Genomic DNA, 24,817 nt, shown 5'->3' with positions numbered 1-24,817 from the left:
CCCCTCAGATATAAGCACCTTGTTCATTTGCCTTTAATTTTTTTTTTAGGAAATTTTTTCGAAGTTACTGTTTCATGCTGAGAGAATTCCAAGTTAGGTAAAACAGAGGAGCACTCAGGAACATCAGTTTTTCAGGGTGCCCCCACACATGTCAAAACATAGAAACATGCTTCTTGGAAACAATACCTGTTCTGCTCCCCCTGGGACCAGGAACCCATAGAGGGAATACGGACTCCATCTTAAAGGCTGCTGCCAGGGTGGTGAGGGGTTTGGGCAAAGATAAGCTGGAATGTCAGAAAGCTCCCCTGCTATGTTTCAGTCCTTTCCTGGTTAAACACTTCCTCTGTTTCTGTAAGCTTCTGACTGTCTTGCAGAGTTCCAGTAAAAATGTATGGGTTTTCAAGTTTTTTTGTGCTTCTTGGGAGGGACAGGCTCTTTGGAGTTACCTTCTTTACCATTTTTGCTGATCTTGTTCCAAAACAGGAAGTCTATATATACTTCTTTCTGGTTTATGGAGGTCCTTAGAGAGTTAACAAACTCCAGAAATTGTATGATTTGCCTTTTTTCTGAAGTGAGGTTACATTATAGTCTCAATGGGGCCTATAACCCCCTAAAAATTTCAAGTATTACTACCTTAGAGGATCTATTTCAACATAAAGAACAAAACATTACTTATTATGTTATGAGGAAAAAAACCTTGTTTCAGATAGATACTTAGTTTCTTAGCTGATGCCAATATTTGCTGCAAACCAGATTAAAAAATACTGACATGTAATCTGTTAAAAACAAAGCACAAAAATTTCCTGTCAGTCTATCAATTTCACTTAATTTTTTTTTGCTTTCTGAATTAGTATAATGTATTCATGATTAAAGCCAAATAATCTAGTATTCTTTTTAAAAGTATGTAGAAATAATAAAATTTCCTATATACCCTTTATTTTCAGAATGTTTGATGACAGTTTTTAGAGAATCAATTCACATTATAGATTCATATTTTAGAAAACATATATTTAAAAAGGTTATTTATTTTCAAAAATTCCCTTTAAAGATTCTCTCTTCCTATTTTACCATTTTGAATATCTCATAAAATATATTGAAGAGATTTTTTTATACTATGAGAAAAAATAGCTGAAGAAGAAAAATGAATGCGAAGTGACGATACTTTTTTCTTTTTCTTGACAGGTTATTAACAAATTCAAACAGACTTACAACAACCAGAAATGCTGTATGGGCCCTCTCAAATTTATGTAGAGGCAAAAACCCTCCTCCAAACTTTAGTAAGGTATGATTAAAATATACAAATTAAGGGATGTACTTAATCAGTTTCTTTATAATAGATTTGTTCAAGTCGAAGGGATTCTATTTCTTTTTATTATTTTCTTTACCGATTAGATAATTTTGCATATATATGAAATTTAGATTTAAGGTGGAAAGGAAGTTTCTCTTCTACTCTTTCCTCTACCACTCAAATTCTGCCACACAATAGCAGCTCACTAGATGTTTTTATATGTCTTGCAGGGACGCTAATCTAGTTCTTTTTGTTTATGGAACTTGAAACTTGAAGACCTCCCTCCCCCTCAAATTAAAATAATTCATTCATATCTTGGTAGAAAGTCTAGAATGGAAAATGGTACAGATACCTTGTATAAACCATCTAACATTTTCAGTATATGTTACTTATCTAAGACATATGAAATAGTATTATCTAGGGGACTGGCGGTGCAGCAGGTTAAAGCCTTAGCCTGTAGCCCTGGCATCCCATATGGGCGCCAGTTTGAATCCCAGCTGCTCCTCTTCTGATCCAGCTCTCTGCTATGGCCTGGGAAAGCAGTGGAAGATGAAACAAGTCCTGGGACCCCTGTACCTGTTTGGGAGACCAAGGGGAGGCTCCTGGCTCTTGGCTTCAGATCAGCTCAGCTCTGGCTATTGCGGTCATTTGGGGAGTGAACCAGTGGGATAGAAGACTCTTTCTCTCTCTCTGGCTTTACCTCTCTCTGTAACTCTGTCTTTCAAATAAAATAATTCTAAAAAAAATAGTATTCCCTATAAAAATTATCTGTGCCAAATATTTATTGCAGCTTCATTCACAAGCACCAAAAATCTGGAAACAGTCCAAATATAAATCAGTATATATGAACAGATTATGGTGTATTCATAAGATGGAATATAACAACAAACTACTTATAAATGCAATAATGTGATTGTATTTCAAAAGTTTAAGCAAATGGAAAAAAACAAAATTGCTACATTTTGCATGATTTTATATAGAATGTTTTGGAAAAAGGCAAAACTGTAGAAACAAAAATTAGATTGGAAATTGAGGAGAGAGAATTGACTATAAAATGATAAAAAGAAACTTTTCTGGGATGATAGATATGTTTTCTATTTTTATCAAGTGGTGGTTATAAAACTGTATGTGTTTATCAAAATTCCAAGTAGAATACATACCTAAAAATATAATATTACTTCATGTAACTCACACCTCAATGAACCTAGTATTTTTTAAGACACTAAAAATAAAATTAATAAATGAAATGTTTCATCCCTAATTAGATCATGGATCAGACTAAATTTTTAGCTTTAAATTTTGAATATGATTCATACCTTAGGTAATAGTTTTGTGTCATTGTTATATTCCCTGGATATGATTCTTATAATAGAATATAGAGTACCCGTTTTCTTTGCTAAGTGTTTAGTGAATGAAGTTTCATGATGATGTCTGAAATTGGTTCTCAAATGAGCCAGTAAAAAAATTTATATATATATATATATATATATGGAGAGAAAGTAAATATAGCCAAATTTTAATAAATAAGGAATTTAGGTGAGTAGCACATGGGTGTATACTATTTTTACAAATCTTTAGGTTTGGAATTTTCAAAACAATATATTGAGGAGGAAGCATACCACCTCCCATGAGACCAACGAGTACATAGTTGGTAACTGTCGCCTGGATTATTGCAGTAGCCTCCTAATATACTTTACTTTGTCGTTGTCCACCCATCATTTTCTGTACCCAAGAAAACCAAACTAGTTCTTTTAAAATGTCATTTATTCCATATCCTTTTTCAGAACTCTGCATTTCATATTCTTTTTCAGAACCCTATATTTTATTCAGTTTAAAAGATAACTTTGTTAAATGTGTCTTAAGAATTTTCATCACTTAACTCTTCTGCTATCTCTCTGCCTCATCTCCTACTATTCTTTTCATTTTACTGTAGCCACAGTGGCTGACTTGCTGTTTCTCAGACTCACAAAGCATATCTTAACTTTGTTCTTAACTGTTCTCTCCATCTGGAAAATGATCCATTCTTAAAAAATTATTAAGGACTCAAACCTCTTGTTTGTGTGATTTATAGCTAGTGACACAATATTAAAAACAAAAAACTAAGAAAAAAATATTTGTTAATTCATTTAAAAATAAAATCATTAAATATTCAATATGAAAAATAGTTTTCAAAAGGAGAAATTTGGTAAGATGAGTAGTTTTGATTTACATTTTTACAGATGTGTTTAGTATCTTGTAGACAACTGTGATTCTCATTTATACATCCACATTGTCTTCTTGATATGTTGTTTTAGTTAAAGTATATGAAATCTTTTCAGATATTCTTTGTTATCCCCCAAATTTGAGTGGTAGTTTCTTAAAGGTTAGTTTTATAGAAGAATCCACAAATTTAAATTTTTGTATTCCATTACTTTAAAATCCATTGGCCTTGCATTCTGAGTGGTTCTTTTTCTCACTCGATTTTATAACATCATACGTTGATCATTTGGGAAATACTTGGTTCATTGAATTATGTAGATCTACCAAATATTGACATACTTAATTATGCAATTTTTAAAAAAAATTACAGTAACTCCACCAGTTTGGGAAACAGTTAAACTTAATGGTGACAGATACACACATTTTCTATAATTCTAATACTTGAAATCTCAAAATTTATCGTTGTCAGCAAATAGTGATAATTATTTCCCCAAATGACCCAAGGCAGGCATTTGGTGCAGCAATTAAGCCACTTCTTGGGATGCCCATAACCTGAATTAGTGTCCTGTTCCAGTATCCAGAGAAGGCAGCAGGTGATGGTTCAAGTAGTTGATTCCCTGTCACTCACATGGGAAACCCAAATTGGTTTACTAGTACCTAGCTTCAACCTGGCCCACTCCTGACCGTTGAAGGCATTTGGGGAGTAAAGAGTAGAGGTATCTGTCTCTGTCTCTGTCTATCTGCCTTTCAAATAAATAAAATTTAAGAAGAAACAAAGAAATGAGATATTTACTTTATTTTTTTTAAATGTCCTCCAAATACCCATGACTAGATAAACAGACTTTCAAGTAAAAATGGTGTTCTGTAGAATAGAGTGGCTAATTCAGTTTGCAGTGCTATCACAAGAGTGTTTTTAATGGAGACCACTTTTCTGCTTTGTGTATATTTCCTACTTCATCTCACAAAATATTTTTTCAAAATTATGAACTCGGCTGGCGCTGTGGCTCACTTGGTTAATCCTCCACCTTGTGGCGCTGGCATCCCATATGGGCGCGGGGATCTAGTCTCGGTTGCTCCTCTTCCAGTCCAGCTCTCTGTTGTGGCCTGGGAAGGCAGTGGAGGATGGCCCACATGCTTGGGCCCTGCACCCACATGGGAGACCAGGAGGAAGCGCCTGGCTCCTGGCTTTGGGTCGAGCGCTGGCCGTGGCGGCCATTTAGGGAGTGAACCAATGGAAGGAAGGCCATTCTCTCTGTCTCTCACTGTCTATAACTCTTACCTGTCAAATAAATAAATAAAAAAAAATGAACTCAAGAATTGATATTTAATAAAATTAGTCATTTTTGCTGCTTATTCATTGTAATTCTTAAATAAAACTGTCCCCTCTTCCCTTTTAAGTGTATGTAAAGAAGATGAAGATCTATGATATAGTTTGGTACTACTGCTTTGATTTTTGCTATGAGTCAACAGTTTTGTCCACCATTCTTTTTTTTTCTTTAGGTCCAGTGTCGATAAATTTTTAAAATCGTGTCTTAGTGTTATTACAAAAATAGTTTTGACATTATATAATCCTCTAAAAGCATTTCAGGAATACCTTAGGGGCCCTTGGACCCTACTGTGAGAGCCACTGACCAATGACATTATTGCAGCTACTTGTTTGATTCCTTCACCTCTTTTAAGTGTTAGAAGTCCCCTTTTCCATGAGCTTTGCCCTGACTGCTGTAGTGAATAATGTCATCTTTCACCAGCCCCAATCCATCAGTATTCCTGACCTCCTCATTTTATATTTATTTTTCCAAATTACCTTTTAACATAATATATATTTTTATTTTATGTTATATATATACATTAATTTAAGGTAAATCTCTCTTCCACTAGAATGTAAACCCCTTAGAGTTTTATCTCTTTTGTTTACTTATATATTTCAAATTTATAGATATTATCACCTTATTGAGCTTAAGACTTTGTTGTTAAGTAAACTTTCTGTGATTTTTCTATGAAAATTGTTATCATTTACTTTTAAAAAACTTTGTTTCTACAGTCATATTTTGTTTTTTCAAAATTAGTTTTCTGATTCTCTGGTGGCTCATCTTTATACAGAATTCTATTATTTTATCTTTTCTGAGGATTTACAGATTTTTTTGAAGTTCTCTTTTTTCTGGCATCTTTTTTTTTTCTTTTAATTACTGTTTATTGTCTGTCTTGGTCACTTTCCTACTATTCATCTGCTATTGTCTTTGCTCTTTGAACATATTTAGGTGGGAGGTACTAAAAAAGGTGATCAAAAGATGGGTAAGGTTTATCCTCTCATGATCCTCAGGTAGCAGAACCACATTTTCTTGAAGGGACTTCAGATTTCAGGGTTTTTGTTTTGTTTTTTTTTTTTTTTCTGTGACCATTCTGTTTTTCTAGAGACAGATTTTTTTTTTTCCCTTTTAATTCCCTTGCTAAAAAATGGGTAGATTAGTTTGGAATCTTCAGTAGGTAATATACCATAGCTATTGAAGACTGAAGACCTAAAAACTAGATATTGGGAAAGACAGCCAGACATTTTTACTGATTAATATATACACTTTTATTTATTTTCCCTAGATTTCTATCCAGTGCTTCATTTCAGCCTCCACAATGCCTGATCTCAAAGTTCAGTTTCTGTTGTTCACAATTTGTTGTTCAGTTTTTCTTTAAATCTCCAATCACCATGAACTAGTTACCTACTTTTGTAGTGGGGACCCACAGTTAATTTGCCTCATCTCAGATTTTTATTCCTTTCCTCTATTTTAGCACTATATTCCACATTTTTTTGAGATACTTGGTATCTCTGATTGGTAAGGCCTTGTGGAGGTGATGATAGAGTGTGAAACAATGGCATATATTAGCTTTCTTTTTAGCTTTCTTCTTATTGGTAGCTGCCTCTCCAGGTACTGAAGTTGTGCTTTTTCCTCTCCTTCTAAATCAGTTGTTCCTTTTATTTTATGTTATGTTATTTTATTTTAATTAATTAATTAGTTTATTTAAAAGGCAGAGTTATAGAATGAGAGAGGGGGAGAGAGAGAGAGAGAGAGCGAGAGAGCGAGTGAGCTTCCTCTACTAGCTAACTCCCCAAATAGCCATACCCACTGGATGGCTGTACCCACCCACTGGCTTCAGGAGCCAGGAGCTTTATGCTGGTCTTGCATGTGGGTGGCTGGGCCCAAGCACTTGGGCCATCTTCTGTTACCTTCTCAGGTGCATTAGCAGGGAGCTGGGTTGCAAGTGGAGCAGCTCAGACTTTCGGCTCTCATATGAAATGCTGGCATTAGGCAGTAGCTTGACCTGTTGCATCACAGCACCAGTGCAAGTTGTTCCTTTATTCACTTGGCATCTTTGTATTTTGTGGGTAGTAAATGTCTACTGGTTTATTCAAAGAGATGGAATTTATATTTCTTTTCTTGTTTCTGACAACACAGTGGAGCAGAAGTGTTTACTGTTTTGCTGTCTTAAAACTACAGATCTATAGGACTTTATTTATTTTAAATTCAGAAAAAGTTATGTATCAATTATAATGATTTTTTTTAACTGGAAGCTTTATGTTGTCTTTATATAACTTATTCCCGGGGGCCAGTGTTGTGGCATAGCTTCAAAAACTACCACTTGTAATGCTGGCATCCCATATGGGCAGCAGTTTGATCTCGGCTGCTCCACTTCCAATCCAACTCCCTCCTGTTGGCCTGGGAAAAGCAGCAGAATATGGCCCAAGTACTTGGCACCCTGCCACCCATAGTAGATATGCAGAAGAAGCTCCAGGTCCAACCCTGGCCATTGCATCCATCTGGGGAGTAAACCAGCAGATTTCAGAAGATTCTCTCTCCTTCTCTCCTTCCCTCCTTCCCTCCTTCCCTCCCTCTGTGTGTGTATGTGTGTGTATGTGTGTGTGTGTGTGTGTGTGTGCGTCTCCTCTCTCTGAACTCTCTCAAATAAAAAAAATCCCCCCCTCCAAAAAAAAATGTATTCAGACATTTCTCTAATCTCAGAACAGGAGTTGGCAAGGGTGAAAGCATGATTGTCATGGAAGGATACAGTTGTGCAGATTCTATTTAGTAATGTACAGATGGATACATTTATTTTTTAAACTGATTTCTGCATCTGGGTCCTGGAGAAAGGGCCTATCAGATAATAATAGCTGATTTCAGAACATGGAGGTAAAAGGAAAACCAGTATACCATATTAGAATATATAAAAGCTGTCACTTCTTTTTATTTGTGACATATCCAACATTTAGCTTATGGTTGATGCTTTTTTTATATACATTCTTGAGATTTTATTGGTATTGAGAATCAGCACACAGACATTTCAATTTGTGCACAATTCTTAACATGCATAATGGAAATTAAAAAACCATGAGTTGTCTTTGTTTTTTAAAGTTATTCCAGTGCCTCTCCAGCTTCAAAGCTGGAGGCAACTCTTCCTTAAGAGGCTATCAAGACCAGTAACTTCAGAGGTTGCAGTCACATAAATTCCACCCATTCACAACTTAACATTTCATATACAACATACTCAAATTTTCAATCTTTCACAACACATTAGCAAAATTATTAGGAAAACTGGACTATTACAGGCAAAGATGTTACAGAGCTCACATGGTTCTGACAGCAACAATGAGTGATCTTCTGTAGGAAACAATTTTTCTACACAACAATGGGAGAAGCAATTGGAAATGTTCAAGATAGATTAAATGCATAATTATGACCCCAGATTGTCAATTAGTATGCATTGTATTGATAGACAAATCCTTCTCCCACCTATGGAATGTTAAGCTGACACTCAGACACTCAAGACAATCAAAGTCTCCCATAATTCAATATCCCACTATTTGCTGGTTGTACCAAAATGTAAACAACCAGCAAATGATTTCACCTCTTAAAAAATTATTGGCTGCACCCCAGCTCACTAGGTTAATCCTCTGCCTGAGGCACCAGTACTCCGGGTTCTAGTCCCGGTTGGGGCACCGGATTCTGTCCCAGTTACTGCTCTTCCAGTCCAGCTCTCTGCTGTGGCCCAGGAAGGCGGTAGAGGATGGCCCAAGTGCTTGGGCCCTGCACCCGCATGAGAGACCTGGAGGAGACACCTGGCTCCTGGCTTTGGATTGGCGCAGCGTGCTGGCCATAGCGGCCATTTGGGAGGTGAACCTACGGAAGGAAGACCTTTCTCTCTGTCTTTCTCTCTCTCTCACTGTCTAAGACTGCCTGTCCAAAAAAAAAAAAAAAAAAAAAAAAAAAAAAAAAAAATTATCCACCCTTGTAAAATGGGATGAGGTGGGCTTCCCTCTTTCTTAAAAGTGTTTCTAGAGCTACTAAAAATCTTGCACTTACAAAATTGTTGATAAAAGTTCTCTCTCTGGATTGTAATACATGGTGTATGATATTAACCAGACTTGACTTCTCTCTCTTCTGCTTCATCAGAGGCTGGACTTGCCTCAGTTTTAGTTTCTCTGTTTTCTGCAGGCAAATCTTTTGTTTTTTGGTTAGCTTACCTTAGCCTGTTTTCCCTTTGTCCCTCTCTTCCCCTTTGCTTGTACTTTTTTCTCTTCCTGGCTGCCTTCCTGGGCTTCCTTTCCACTTTGGCAGGAGGAGGCTTAGCTGATAATCTGGCCGAACTCCTGTTGGGCTCTTCCTTCAGTGCCCCTACAGCACAGCTGACCTTCTTTGTGGGCATCTTGGCCTGGGAGTGGGAGGTGAGGAGACCTTTGTGAAAGCTGGGATGCCTGGCTGCTGCGGCTCCTCCTGCCCAGCATGTGTATTATCTGAGGTTGTTAGGTTGCTGATTTTTTTTTTTATCTTTTATTTAATGAATATAAATTTCCAAAGTACGACTCATGTGTTACAATGGCTTCCCCCCCCATACCGTCCCTCCCACCCACAACCCTCCCCTTTCCCACTCCCTCTCCCCTTCCATTCACATCAAGATTCATTTTCGATTATCTTAATATACAGAAGATCAGCTTAGTATACCTTAAGTAAGTATTTCAACAGTTTGCTCCCACACAGAAACATAAAGTGAAAAATAATAGATGATTTTTTTTAAATGATGATGAAATCAGATCTGACCTATTGTCATGTTTAATCCCAGTGAGAGTCAAGTTGGGAATTGATAATTTCTTTCTTTTCTTTTTTTTTTTTTTTACAGAAGATCAGTTTAGTGTACATTAAGTAAAGATTTCAGTCGTTTGCACCCCCATAGAAACACAAAGTGAAATATACTGTTTGAGTACTCGTTATAGCATTAAGCCTCAGTGTACAGCACGTTAAGGACAGAGATCCTACATGAGGAGTAAGTGCACAGTGACTCCTGTTGTTGACTTTACCAATTGACACTCCTGTTTATGGCATCAGTAATCTCCCTATGCACCAGTTATGAGTTTCCAAGGCTATGGAAGCCCCTTGAGTTCTCCGACTCTTATCTTGTTTAGACACGGTCATAGTCAAAGTGGAGGTTCTCTCCTCCCTTCAGAGAAAGGCACCTCCCTCTTTGAAGACCTGTTCTTTCCACTGGGATCTCACTCACAGAGATCTTTTTGCCAGAGTGTCTTGGCTTTCCATGCCTGAAATACTCTCATGGGCTTTTCAGCCAGATCCGAGTGCCTTTAGGGCTGATTCTGAGGCCAGAGTGCTATTTAGGACATCTGCCATTCTATGAGTCTGCTGAGTATCTCACTTCCCATGTTGAATCACTCTCCCCTTTATTTATTCTATCGGTTGGTGTTAGCAGATACTAGACTTGTTTTTGTGCTCCCTTTGACTCTTAGTCCTTTCATTATGATCAATTGTGAACTGAAATTGATCACTTGCAGTAGTGAGATGGCATTGGCACATGCCACCTTGATGGGATTGAATTGGAATCCCCTGGTATGTTTCCAACTCTACCAATTGGGGCAAGTCAGCCCGAGCATGCCCCAAATTATACATCTCTTCCCTCTCTTATTCCCACTCTTATGTTTAACAGGGATCACATTTCAGTTAATTTTCAACACTTAAGAATAACTGTGTGATAATTACAGAATTAAACCAGTCATATTAAGTAGAACAGACAAAAAAAATACTATGAGGGATAATGTATTAAGTTGTCCATTAGCAGTCAGGGCTATGCTGATCAAGTCACCATTTCTTTCTTTTTTTTTTTTTTTTTTTTTTTTTTTTTTTTTTTTTTTTTTGACAGGCAGAGTGGACAGTGAGAGAGAGAGACAGAGAGAGAAAGGTCTTCCTTTGCCGCTGGTTCACCCTCCAATGGCCGCCGCTGCAGCCGGCGCACCGCGCTGATCCTGGCAGGAGCCAGGAGCCAGGTGCTTTTCCTGGTCTCCCATGGGGTGCAGGGCCCAAGCACCTGGGCCATCCTCCACTGCACTCCCTGGCCATAGCAGAGAGCTGGCCTGGAAGAGGGGCAACCGGGACAGAATCCGGCGCCCCAACCGGGACTAGAACCCGGTTTGCCGGCGCCGCAAGGTGGAGGATTAGCCTATTGAGCCACGGCGCCGGCTCAAGTCACCATTTCTCATAGTGTCCATTTCACTTCAGGAGGTTTCCTTTTTGGTGTTCAGTCAGTTGTCACCGATCAGGGAGAACATATGGTATTTGTCCCTTTGGGACTGGCTTACTTCACTCAGCATGATGTGTTCCAGATTCCTCCATTTTGTTGCAAATGACTGGATTTCGTTGTTTCTTACTGCGGTATAGTACTCTAAAGAATACATATCCCATAATTTCTTTATCCAGTCTACCGTTGATGGGCATTTAGGTTGGTTCCAGGTCTTGGCTATTGTGAATTGTGCTGCAATAAACATTAGGGTGCAGACCGCTTTTTTGTTTATCAATTTAAACTCCTTTGGGTAAATTCCAAGGAGTGGGATGGCTGGGTCGAATGGTAGGGTTATATTCAGGTTTCTGAGGAATCTCCAGACTGATTTCCATAGTGGCTTGACCAGTTTGCATTCCCACCAACAGTGGGTTAGTGTCCCTTTTTCCCCACATTCTCGCCAGCATCTGTTGTTGGTAGATTTCTGAATGTGAGCCATTCTAACCGGGGTGAGGTGAAACCTCATTGTGGTTTTGATTTGCATTTCCCTGATTGCTAGTGACCTTGAACATTTTTTCATGTGCCTGTTGGCCATTTGGATTTCCTCTTTTGAAAAATGTCTATTGAGGTCCTTGGCCCATCTCTTAAGTGGGTTGTTGGTTTTGTTTTTGTGGAGTTTCTTGATCTCTTTGTAGATTCTGGTTATTAACCCTTTATCTGTTGCATAGTTTGCAAATATTTTTTCCCATTCTGTCGGTTGTCTCTTCACTCTCCTGACTGTTTCTTTTGCAGTACAGAAACTTCTCAATTTGATGCAATCCCAATAGTTGATTTTGGCTTTGACTGTCTGTGCCTCCCGGGTCTTTTCCAGAAATTCTTTGCCTGTGCCAATATCTTGAAGGGTTTCTCCAATGTTCTCTAATAACTTAATGGTGTCAGGACGTAGATTTAGGTCTTTAATCCACGTTGAGTGGATTTTTGTGTAAGGTGTAAGGTAGGGGTCTTGCTTCATGATTCTGCACGTGGAAATCCAATTTTCCCAGCACCATTTATTGAATAGACTGTCCTTGCTCCAGGAATTAGTTTTAGATCCTTGATCAAATATAAGTTGGCTGTAGATGTTTGGGTTGATTTCTGGTGTTTCAATTCTGTTCCATTGGTCTGTCCATCTGTTTCTGTACCAGTACCATGCTGTTTTGATTACAACTGCCCTGTAGTATGTCCTGAAGTCTGGTATTGTGATGCCTCCGGCTTTGTTTTTGTTGTACAAGATTGCTTTAGCTATTCGAGGTCTCTTGTGCCTCCATATGAATTTCAGCATCATTTTTTCTAGATCTGCGAAGAATGTCTTTGGTATCTTGATTGGGATTGCATTGAATCTATAAATTGCTTTTGGGAGAATGGACATTTTGATGATGTTGATTCTTCCAATCCATGCGCATGGAAGATTTTTCCATTTTTTGGTATCCTCTTCTATTTCTTTCTTTAAGGTTTTGTAATTTTCATCGTAGAGATCTTTAACGTCCTTGGTTAAGTTTATTCCAAGGTATTTGATTGTTTTTGTAGCTATTGTGAATGGGATTGATCTTAGCAGCTCTTTCTCAGTCATGGCATTGCTTGTGTATACAAAGGCTGTTGATTTTTGTGCATTGATTTTATATCCTGCCACTTTGCCAAACTCCTCTATGAGTTCCAATAGTCTCTTAGTAGAGTTCTTTGGATCCTCTAAGTACAGAATCATATCGTCTGCAAAGAGGGATAGTTTGACTTCTTCCTTCTTGATTTGTATTCCTTTGATTTCTTTTTCTTGTCTGATGGCTCTGGCTAAAACTTCCAGAACTATGTTAAATAGCAGTGGTGAGAGTGGGCATCCCTGCCTGGTGCCAGATTTCAGTGGAAATGCTTCCAACTTTTCCCCATTCAATAGGATGCTGGCTGTGGGTTTTTTATAAATTGCTTTGATTATATTGAGGAATGTTCCTTCTATACCCAATTTGCTTAGAGTTTTCATCATGAAAGGGTGTTGAATTTTATCAAATGCTTTCTCTGCATCAATTGAGATAATCATATGGTTTTTCTTCTGCAGTCTGTTAATGTGGTGAATCACATTGATTGATTTGCGAATGTTGAACCATCCCTGCATACCAGGGATGAATCCCACTTGGTCTGGGTGGATGATTTTCCTGATGTGTTGTTGTATTCTATTGGCCAGAATTTTATTGAGGATTTTTGCGTCTATGTTCATCAGGGATATTGGTCTGTAATTTTCTTTCAGTGCTGCATCTTTCTCTGGCTTAGGGATTAAGGTGATGCTGGCTTCATAGAAAGAATTTGGGAGGATTCCCTCTTTTTCGATTGTTCTGAATAGTTTGAGAAGAAATGGGATTAGTTCTTCTTTAAATGTCTGGTAGAATTCAGCAGTGAATCCATCTGGTCCTGGGCTTTTCTTTGTTGGGAGGGCCTTTATTACTGTTTCAATTTCTGTTTCAGTTATGGGTCTATTTAGGTTTTCGATGTCTTCCTGGTTCAATTTTGGTAGATTGCATGTGTCCAGGAATCTATCCATTTCTGATAGGTTTTCCTGTTTGCTGGCATACAGGTCCTTGTAGTAATTTCTGATGATTCTTTTTATTTCTGTGGTGTCTGTTGTTACGTTTCCTTTTTCATCTCTGATTTTATTGATTTGGGTCTTTTCTTTTTTTAGTTAGTTGGGCCAATGGGGTGTCAATTTTGTTTATTTTTTCAAAAAACCAGCTTCTCGCTTGGCTGATTTTTTGTAATGTTTTTTTGGATTCAATCCTGTTAATTTCTTCTCTGGTTTTAATTATTTCTCTTCTCCTACTAGATTTGGGTTTGGTTTGTTGCAGTTTTTCTAGGTCCTTGAGGTGCGCTGAAAGCTCATTTATTTGGTACCTTTCCAATTTCTTGGTATAGGCACCTATTGCTATAAATTTGCCTCTCAATACTGCTTTTGCTGTATCCCATAAGTTTTGATATGTTGTGTTGTTGTCTTCATTTACTTCCAGAAAGTTTTTGATTTCTCTTTTGATTTCTTGAATGACCCAGTGTGCATTCAGGAGCATGTTGTTCAGTCTCCATGTGTTTGCATACTTTCTGGGGTTTCCTGAGTTGCTAATTTCCAGCTTCATCCCGCTGTGGTCTGAGAAGCTGCATGGTATGATTCTAATTCTTTTAAATTTACTGAGACTTGCTTTATGGCCTAGTATGTGGTCAATCCTAGAGAAGGTTCCATGCGCTGCTAAGGAGAATGTGAAGTCTGTAGATGTAGGGTTGAAAGTTCTGTAGATATCTGTTAGATCCATTTGGGCAATAGTGTCAATTAAATCTGCTGTTTCCTTGTTGATCTTCTGTCCTGTTGATCTGTCTATTTCTGAGAGTGGAGTATTGAAGTCCCCCAGTACTATTGTATTGGAATCTAAATCTCCCTTTAAGTCCCTTAACATATCTTTTAAATAGACCGGTGCCCTGTAATTAGGTGCATATACATTTATAATAGTTACATCTTCCTGTTGAATTGAACCCTTAATCATTATATAGTGTCCCTCTTTGTCTCTCTTAACAGTTTTTGTATTAAAGTTTATTTTGTCTGATATTAATATGGCTACACCTGCTTTTTTTTGGTTTCTGTTGGCATGGAGTATCTTTTTCCAACCTTTCACTTTCAGTCTGCATGCCTCTTTGTTAGAGAGATGTGTTTCTTGTAGGCAACAAATAGTTGGGTTGTGTTCTGTGAGCCAGTCAGCTAAACGGTGTCTTTTAACTGAAGAATTCAGACCATTAATGTTCAATGTGACTATTGATACGTAGTGACTTTGCCCTGCCATTTTCCCGGAAATATTTTCTAGTATATGCTTTGAGCTTCCCATGCTCTTTTACTGGTAGGTGTTCTTCCTTTCCCTTCTTTCATATTGGTGGCCGTGTTTCTGTGTTTCTGAGTGTAGCACATCTTTAAGTATCTTTTGCAGGGCCGGACGAGTGGCCACAAAGTCTTTCAATTTCTGTTTGCTATGAAAGGTCTTTATTTCACCTTCATTCACAAATGAGAGCTTGGCAGGATATAATATTCTGGGCTGGCAATTTTTCTCTCTTAGCACCTGTGCTATGTCTCGCCATTCCCTCCTAGCTTGTAGGGTTTCTGATGAGAAGTCAGCTGTGAGTCTGATTGGAGATCCTCTGAGAGTAATCTGACGTTTCTCTCTTGCACATTTTAGGATCTTTTCTTTATGTTTCACTGTGGTAAGTTTAATTACCACGTGTCGTGGTGAGGATCTCTTTTGGTCATGTTTATTGGGGGTTCTATGAGCTTCCTGTACTAGGATATCTCTGTCCTTCTCCAAACCTGGAAAGTTCTCTGCTAGTATCTCACTAAAAAGGCCTTCCAATCCTTTCTCTCTCTCCATGCCTTCAGGAACTCCTAGAACTCGAATGTTGGTTTTTTTAATAGTATCCTGTAGATTCCCAACAATATTTTTTAGGTTTCTAATTTCCTCTTCTTTTCTTTGGTTTGACTGTATGTTTTCCTGTGCTCTATCTTCTAAGTCCGATATTCTCTCTTCTGCTTCACCCATTCTGTTTTTAAGGCTTTCTAATGTGTTTGTCATTTGATCTATTGAGCTCTTCATTTCATTTTGATTTCTCTTCACTATAACACTTTCCTGTTCTACTAGTTTCTGAGTTTCATTTTGACTCTTCCTTAAAATTTCGTTTTCACGAGAGAGATTTTCAATCTTGTCCATTAAGGATTTCTGTAGTTCAAGGATTTGCTTTTGAAAACTTCTAAATGTTCTTATCATAAATTTTTTGAAATCCGTATCTTGCATTTCTTCTATCTCATCATCTTCATACTCTTGGCTTGGGGTGTTTTGCTTATTTGGAGGCATCATAGTGTCATCGTTGATCTTGCTCCCTCTATTTCTGTGTTTGTTACTCGGCATAGTTAATTCTTCTTGCGTCACTGTGCGTTTTTTTTTTTTTTTTTCTTTTTTTTCTTTTTTTTTTTTTTTATACTGTGTCCGTGTTAAGTGGACTGCCTGCTGTTGGAGGAGCCTTGGAGGCTTGAGATGGGTGCGGCCTGAGAGCTCTGCCTGGTTCTTCCAGGTTAAGGGTGTGCAAAGGTGACACCCTCAGGTTATGCGTGGTAAATCTCTCTCTTTTTATTTATTTATTTATTTTATTTATTCAGGGGGTAAGTAACACCGCAGGGCACGGCTGTGCAGAATTGATGGTATTTAGCTTCCAGTCTTTGGCTCCTCTGGACTCCCACTGGGTTGCCTAGGCTACTGAATTGTAGTGACTCAGTTCCTTAGCTCTCCCCCATTGATATGTAAATCCAGAGAGCAGGCCTGCTCTTTGTCTCTTGGGAATTCTAGCCTTGCAGCCTTGTAACCTTTGCAAGGTTAGGGGGAAGAGAAACCCCGAAGCTTTTTTTTTTTCCTTCTTTCCGGTAGTGAGTTTGCTGCACTTTCCGGCCCCCCTCTAGATTCTGACCCCCATTTCCCCACCAATGTCTCGGGTTATTGAGCTCACCTCCCCTTCCAGCGCCGATGTGTGGACTCGGAGCCCTGAGCGTCCCAAGTCTCCCCGCTGTTGTCTGTGTGGCATGCACTCCCCTTGGAGCACTGGGGCTTCTGCGGCTCCCGCGACTTGGCTTCCGCGCGGTGGGCGACCTTGTTCTCCCAGTAGGTCCTCTGATACACGATTCCCGTGCAATTTTTTCCTGGTTCTTTTTTCTGCGGCTACCGTAACTCCCCTTTTATTAAACTAAATTTTCCCGGACTATCGGTGCGCGCCCTCACTATTCCGCCATCTTGGCTCCGCCTAGGTTGCTGATTTTTAAAAAGTCAGTTATAAAGAATATAAAATAAAGATCTTAGAAGAAAAAATTTGTTCAATTGATTATGGGAATAAAAAGAACCAACATTTGAGTGCTTACTGCATATAGAGGCTTAAAAATGTTAGATAATTTCCTTTGTCACAGAGCTCAAGCAATGTTTGAACTTAGGGATCCATCTGACAGGAAGACAGAAAATATGCAATTTATGTAACCTAACCCTTGTTTTACAGGTTTGAAAACCAAGTCTCAAAGAGGTAAAATGGTTTACACACCTCCACAACTAATTGGTTATAATATTATTGCTATAGGGATTTAAAAAAATCTCTATCGGCATGTGTTTTGGTTTTTTAAATGAAGACTTAGGGTTTTGTTACATTAAGATACACAGTTTACTAGTGATTTCCATTTGAAGATCCTTCAGAAATGTTTTATATGTTTGCTCCTTGAATGATTATTAGATGTATTTCCAATAAACTTCATGTAATGAGTAAAGTAAGATTTAAGTTAAATCATGTTTTATGTTCATTATATTAAACACTTAAGCATTTAAACTTATTTCAGTTTTGGTAAACTTTTCAAGGTGTGCGTGTGTATGGTGTGTATGGTGGTCCCAAATACACATTTCTTTAAAAAAAATTTTAAATTACCACTTATGTTAACATAAGATTTTAATAGGAATCATAGTCAATTTAATGTTTATTTGATCATTTTAAAGCAACAAAATAATTTCTCTGACATTTTTATGGCATTAAATTTTTATCTTAAAATGAGTTTCTGTATTTTTCTAAGGGGACTTGATTTCAGATAGAGAAAAAAAATTAAACACTTATTCTTTCATCTCTTCCAGGTTTCACCTTGCTTAAGTGTACTATCACGATTATTGTTTAGCAGTGACCCAGATGTGTTAGCAGATGTGTGTTGGGCCCTTTCTTATCTCTCTGATGGACCCAATGATAAAATTCAAGCTGTCATTGATTCAGGAGTCTGTCGAAGATTGGTGGAGCTTTTGATGTAACTATAATTTTTGCTTAATTATTTTATGATTGTATATTAAACAATAGCCTTGTAAACATCTAATGAGTCACTGTATTCAGGAATACTTAAAATACCACTGCCTCCACATTTTAATGAGCAGCTATAAACCTTAAAAGTTGACCTTTAAACTTGTGTCTTATGTCATATAGTTGGGAACAGTTATTTTTTAAATTAATTTCTTTTCTTTCATGTGATCTGTTTACAAGTATGAAAGACATAATTCAACAAGTATTTATGGAATGCCTGTTATGGGCTAATGTATGAGATACTGTTAATGAGGTATATATGTAGTTCTTGCCCTCTTAGAACCAGTAATCGAATTTATTATTATAATTATTAATCGGTATAAAGACCATGTAGTGAAAACCCATTTAGTGTTTCAATTATATTAAGTTAATATTTCTCTTTGCTGGGCTGTTACAGTGACCTTCTTTTGAAAGTACAGGTTTTTCTGCCCGAAGAAGTTTAAAACTTTTAAGAATACTTGTTATACAGGATTTTATACCTTCTTCATCTTGTTATTTTCTTTAAAATTTTTGTTATTTTTTTTCTTCTTTTGTCAAAAAGCTATTAGGAGGCCAGTGCCATGGCTCACTTGGCAATCCTCCGCCTGCGGCACTGGCACCCCGGGTTCTAGTCCTGGTTGGGGCACCGGATTCTGTCCCGGTTGCTCCTCTTCCAGTCTAGCTCTCTGCTGTGGCCTGGGAAGGCAGTGGAGGATGGCCCAAGTGCTTGGGTCCTGCACCCGCATGAGAGACCTGGAGGAGACACCTGGCTCCTGGCTTTGGATCGGCGCAGTGCGCCAGCGGTAGCAGCCATTTGGGGGGTGAACCAACGGAAAAAGGAAGACCTCTCTGTCTCATTCTCTCACTGTCTCTGCCTGTCAAAAAATAAAATAAAATAAATAAAAAATTAAAAAATCTATTAGGAAAGGTCAGACAAGGCAGACGTAACAAAGGCCTGATAAGTTTTGGGGGCCTCAGTGTGAGGACAATATCAGAGGAGGATGTGCAGGTAGGTCCATTCAGGGATCAGTCCTCAAGCCTGAGAATGTCACATACTAGGGTGAGCAGACACACAGGCTGGAGTAATTCTTGGAGACAACACATCATAGGGTAGAGCAGAACTGGATCAAAAGGTTGGCCATATTTAGTAAGATCAAGGTAGTAGAAATAGATTTATTTCTTCAGAGAATAGAAATATAAATATAGAAGAGAAAGCCTAAATTACCTTGTGCTGTTGAATTAGAAGTAGATATATCAGTGTGAACTCATAACTCTCCACATAAAGAGATAGGTGTAGGAATGAATATAAATATGTTCATAGAGAACCTAGGAGTAGTGACACCTTGTATTAGTAAGATGAGCACACTGAATGACATATCTGGGTTTTTAAACACCACTGTCCATTCCCCAGAGTTCTCAGAGAAATGACTAATTCCAAAGATGAGATTGATTAAAAAAAAAAAAAAGATTGAACACAGAAAGTAATGAGTACTCAGAGAATGGAGAAATGACAGAAGGACATGGAAACCTACTTTGAAGGACTTCCACTGTTGAAACCTTTGTATAATTTTAGCTTTGAAATAAGTTATAGTTATATAATATTAGACAAAATAGGAGGGGCCAACATTGTGGTACAGCAGGTTAAGCCACTGCCTGCAGTGCTGTCATCCCGTATCATTGTGCCAGTTTGAGTCCTGGCTACTCTGCTTCCAATCCAGCTCCCTGCTATTATGTCTGGGAAAGCAGCAGCAAACAGCCCAAGTGCTTGAGCCTCTGCCACCCATGTATGAGACCTGGATGGAGTTCCAGGCTTCAGTCCAGCCTAGGCTGTTGTGACCATCTGGGGGATGAACCAACAGCTGGAAGATCTCTTTCTGTCTCTCCTTCTCTCTTTGTCATCTCTTTCAAATAAATTTAAGTAAATAAATAAAAATAGGAAACTCATGAGTTCACACTGAAATCAATAATTCAGTAGACTGGAAAGGCATGTATGTTGTTGGAATGATAGTATTAGAAAATCATCATTGATAATAATACTAACAATTATTAATAACTTAAGATAGTAGCATCCGGAGGGGCTGAAACTAGTGATACAGGTAGGTGAAGGAATGCAATTTATATAGTTTCAAAGTATTTCATGTTATGTAAGATTGATTTGGGGCTATCACTGTGCCACACTAGGTTAACCTACTACCTGTGATGCTGGCCTCCCATATGGGCACCGGTTTAAATCCTGGCTGCTCTGCTTCTGATCCAGCTCCTTGCTTATGTGCCTGGGAAAGCGGTGGAGGATGGCCCAAGTATTTGGAATCCTGCCAACCATGTGGGAAACCTGGGTGAAACTCCTGGCTTGGGCCTGGTCCACCCCAGCAGTTGCCACTATTTGAGGAATGAACCAATGGATCGAAGATCTCTCCTCCCCCTCTCTGTAACTCATCTTTTCAAATAAATAAAAATAAATTTTAAAAAAGATATTTATTTGAAAGTCAGTCTGATAGATATTGAGACAGAGAGAGAGAGAGAGCTTCCATCTGCTGATTTACTCCTCAAGTGGCTGCGATATCCAAAGGTGGTCAAGTCCAAAGCAAGGAGTCCAGAACTGCATCAAGGTCTCCCACATGGCCATCTTTGGCTGCTTTCCCAGGTGCATTAGCAAGAAGCTGTATCAGAAATAGAGCAACTGGGTCTTGAATTGGCACTCTAATATGGGAAGCTGGTGGCATCATAGGTTGCGGCTTATTTCACTGCACCGCAATGTCAACCCCATAAAATACTAATTATAGGAACCGGTACTGTGGCATAGCAGGTTAAACAACCCAGCCTGCAGCGCTGACATCCCATATAGGCACCAGTTCAAGTCTCGACTGCTCCACTTCTGATCGAGCTATCTGCTATGGCCTGGGAAAGCAGTAGAAGATGGCCCAAGTCCTTGGGCCCCTGCACCTCATAGGAGACTCAAAAGAAGCTCCAGGCTCCTGGCTTCACATCAGCCCAACTCCAGCCATTGTAGCCATTTAGGGAGTGAACCAGGGGATGGAAGACCTCTCTTTTTCTCTGTCTCTTCCTCTCTCCCTCTTTCAGATAAATAAATCTTTTAAAAAGAACACTACTTATAAAGGAGAAAACAGTGATGGTAAAGTACAGAAACATGCCAGACCCCATTTTCATTACTGATGAGTTCAACACCACTCTGTTGTGATAAAATAAGACACTATTCCCACCTATTAGGATATAATGAAAGGACTACAGCTTTTGTGATGTCCCTGCCAAAAATATATAACCTGTGTCATAATTACGAAGAAACTGAATAAGTCTAAATGTTGGTTTGTGATTTAAAAAATGTTAAAATCATGAAAATCAAGAGAAGGTTGAAGAACTTTTCTGGATTTAAATAGACAGGAGTGATATGCCAACTGAGTTTAAAGATATTACCGGTATAATTAGTGAAAATTGAAGGAGATCTTTGAAAAAAGGGTATGAAAAACTTTCTTTGTACTCTTCTTCAACTCTTTTGTAAATTTTAAATTCTTAAGAGTATGCAAGTTAATATTTTTATTTTTTTAGGCACAATGATTATAAAGTTATATCACCTGCACTAAGAGCAGTTGGTAACATTGTGACTGGTGATGATATTCAGACACAGGTGAGTTCACACTTCAATATGACAGACTAATATAATAAACTTTAGGAAGTTTACTGTATTTCATATCACCTGATTACATATTAGCCAAGGCCCTAGCATTGTCATAACTACACAGTAACCTATAATGTGCCAGTAAGCACATTCTTGGAAACAATTGATCAACCTCAAATACCTCTACAGAAAAGCACTATCCTATACCTGTATCAATGCAAAGAAATGAAAGATATGTGTTCTGCTTTTGAAGCATCTAATTAGGGAGAATTTATGTATTAAAACAATGAAAATTATTCAAGATACTTTGTGTTTTCTATAACACTGGTTAGTCAGTGAATGCTATAGAAGTTTAAAAAAAGAGATCAGTGTCCTGAGAAATCTATGGCGCTTCCATAAACAAGTTAAAACCAAAGCTAGATCTTAAAAGCAAAAAATTACTTAAGTAGACCAGTCATATGTGTGAGTTATGTTTAAGAGACATTAAACCTGACTGGAATAGAAACACTAGTGACAGGGTAATTGATCATAATTAAGCTACAAGTGGGTTGAAAATGAGAGGGCTTTTTATACTAGATTGAAGACACAGATTATGATAATGGAAGGAAATATGGCAAGAGAAGAATCCAAGATTGGCAATTAATTATATACATACATATATATGTTATATATCATATATATATATATATATAGTGTGTGTGTGTGTGTATCTGTCTTTTGGAGGATGGTGAAGTGTCAAACAAGGTGTGCTGCCCACATTGGCTCCAGATTTGGGGTACAGTTGTTCTGGAAAATCAAAACCTCTGTAATACATTAAACTCTCCTTTACCACTTTAAAGTATATGTTTATTTGTTTTGTTCATGTCTAATGACACATAATTATATACAATTGCAGAGTACACTGTGTTACTTTGATACATGTATATATCATGCAGTGATCAAATAAGGGTAATTAGTATATACTGCAAATATTCATTTTTGCTTTGTATTGAGAATATTTGAAATTCCCTATTCTATCTATTTTGGTACTACTATTAACTGTAGTTACCTTACTGCATGACAAAACCTCAAAACTTACTCTTCCTAATTGTAACTTTGTACCCATTGACTAATATCTCTTCTTCTCCCTCTTTCCCCTGCCTTCCCTAGTCTTTAGTAAGCTCTGGTCTTTTCTCTACTTCTATAAGAATAGCCTTTTGGTTTCCATATATATTTGAGATCCTGTGGTATTTGTTTTTTGTGCCAGGCTTATATAATTTAATGTGCTCCAGTCCCATCCTGTTGCAAATGGCAGGATTTCATCTCTTTTTATGGCTGAATAATACTACACACACACACACACACACACACACATACACACATAAATTATGTACATGAGCACCATTGTGTATGTTCATTCTTCTGTTGATGAACACTTTGATTCCATATTTGGCTGTTGTGAATATTGCTAAAATAAACATACATACTTTTTATTCTAACCTGCATATTTTATTTCAGCTTTAATCTTTTAAAGATATATATAATTACCAAAGTTATTAAGCATTTGATGCTTACTAATTATTATTCAGTTGAAATAATTCTTTAGATGAAAATATTCTGAAAACCCAATTTTCAGCTGAGTTTCCCATGGACTGTTCGATATATTCTTTGCCAAGAAAAGTGAACAGACTTTGGAATATTTTGAATATAGGAACACTCTTAACTTTCCATGGATTAAATAATGTAAAGGGACTAAGTAGAGTTTACTTTTTAAAATTTTTATTTATTTATTTGAGAGGCAGAGAGAGAGAGAGGGCTCCTGTTCATGGATTCACTGCCTAAATGCCGTCAGCTCCAGGCAACAGCTGAAGCTGGGAACATGGAATTTAATCCAGGTCTATCATTTGAATGACAAGAGCCCTATAACTTGAGCTGTCACATCTGTCTTCCAGGGTCTTCATTAGCAGGAAGTTGGAGACAGGAATCAGAGCTTGGTATCTAACCCAGGTACACCAATGTGCAGCACAGGCTTTTTAACTTGTGTCTTAACCACTAGCAATAATGCTTGCCCACAGAGTGTACTTCTTTCAGAAGAAAAGTGGAACAGTGCCAGTGCCACGGCTCACTTGGCTAATCCTCCTCCTGCGGCGCTGGCACCCGGGTTCTAGTCCTGGTTGGGGCGCTGGATTCTGTCCCAGTTGCTCCTCTTCCAGTCCAGCTCTCTGCTGTGGCCTGGGAAGGCAGTGGAGGATGCCCAAGTGCTTGGGCCCTGCACCCACATGGGAGACTGGGAGGAAGCACCTGGCTCCTGGCTTCAGATCAGCACAGCGCGCTGGCCGTGGCGGCCATTTGGGGGGTGAACCAACAGAAAAAGGAAGACCTTTCTCTCTGTCTCTCTCTCTCTCACTGTCTAACTCTGCCTGTCCAAAAAAAAAAAAAAGTGGAACAGTAAAAATTTTAATGAAAGAGGCTTACTGTACACATTGAGATTTCTTTCACAGTTATAGATTTACTTTGAGATTGTTGTGTGTATGTGTGTATGTGCTTTCATTAATTCTTTTATAAAACTAGAGATTGGATCCTGACCTTAGTTACTTACCCTTTCTTCACATAGTTACATAATTTGGACTTGCAGAGCATTTGTAATCCTGAAGGACACAACTCTGATTTGCTTTTTAGTGGACTGAGAACAGGGCCCATCACAACGTTGGCATTCAACAAGTTTTGCAACAGCAGAAAGGGAAAAGAACCAAGTGTCTAAGTTTTACTTCAAGAGAGATTTTTCTTAAATTCATTTTTTAGAATGTTTGGTTTCTTTTTACTTATACATGACTTGTTGGTAGATTTTGTGTAAATTGTATACTATAAAACTTCACTTCCATTTGTAACTTGTTTTAGGTAATTTTGAACTGTTCTGCATTGCCCTGTCTCTTACACTTACTGAGTAGCCCAAAGGAATCAATAAGAAAAGAAGCTTGCTGGACTGTTTCTAACATCACTGCTGGAAATAGAGCTCAGATTCAGGTAAATACCTTTCAGATCTAAGAATAATATAGGAAAGTCTAAGAAGTAAAGTATTTATCAGTAATTTTTTAGTGAGTTACTAAAAAGATTCTTTTAAAAAAGGATTCCTGGAAAAGTATATTAAGGAACACGCCTTCCCTCTTCTAAAATAATATTTATTTGTAGTATTTTAGTGAGGAATAGCAATTATATACATAAAAATGCCTAGAATAGTGCTCAACATTTAATGATAATTCTTTAAAAAGAGATTGTTT

At 37.9% G+C, this 24,817-nt stretch overlaps 1 protein-coding gene and 1 pseudogene across 5 annotated transcripts in view; one reads left to right on the top strand and one right to left on the bottom strand.

The window, feature by feature from the left end:
• KPNA5 (karyopherin subunit alpha 5) overlaps window positions 1–24,817 on the top strand; it is a 95,721-nt gene that overhangs the window by 47,684 nt on the left and 23,220 nt on the right. For all 5 annotated transcript variants that reach the window (XM_008263417.4, XM_051855390.2, XM_051855389.2 and 2 more), the window contains exons 8-11: window positions 1,183–1,282; window positions 17,734–17,897; window positions 21,491–21,569; window positions 24,438–24,563. In XM_008263417.4, the coding sequence (XP_008261639.1) occupies window positions 1,183–1,282; window positions 17,734–17,897; window positions 21,491–21,569; window positions 24,438–24,563 (469 nt within the window). The remainder of the gene's footprint in view (window positions 1–1,182; window positions 1,283–17,733; window positions 17,898–21,490; window positions 21,570–24,437; window positions 24,564–24,817) is intronic.
• On the bottom strand, window positions 8,888–9,178 carry LOC138849754 (non-histone chromosomal protein HMG-14 pseudogene; annotated as a pseudogene).

Source organism: Oryctolagus cuniculus, chromosome 5 (assembly GCF_964237555.1).
Source record: "Oryctolagus cuniculus chromosome 5, mOryCun1.1, whole genome shotgun sequence".
NCBI lineage: Eukaryota > Metazoa > Chordata > Mammalia > Lagomorpha > Leporidae > Oryctolagus > Oryctolagus cuniculus.
Note: the sequence above shows the minus strand (reverse complement) of the source record. Positions and strands in the feature narration are given on the sequence as shown.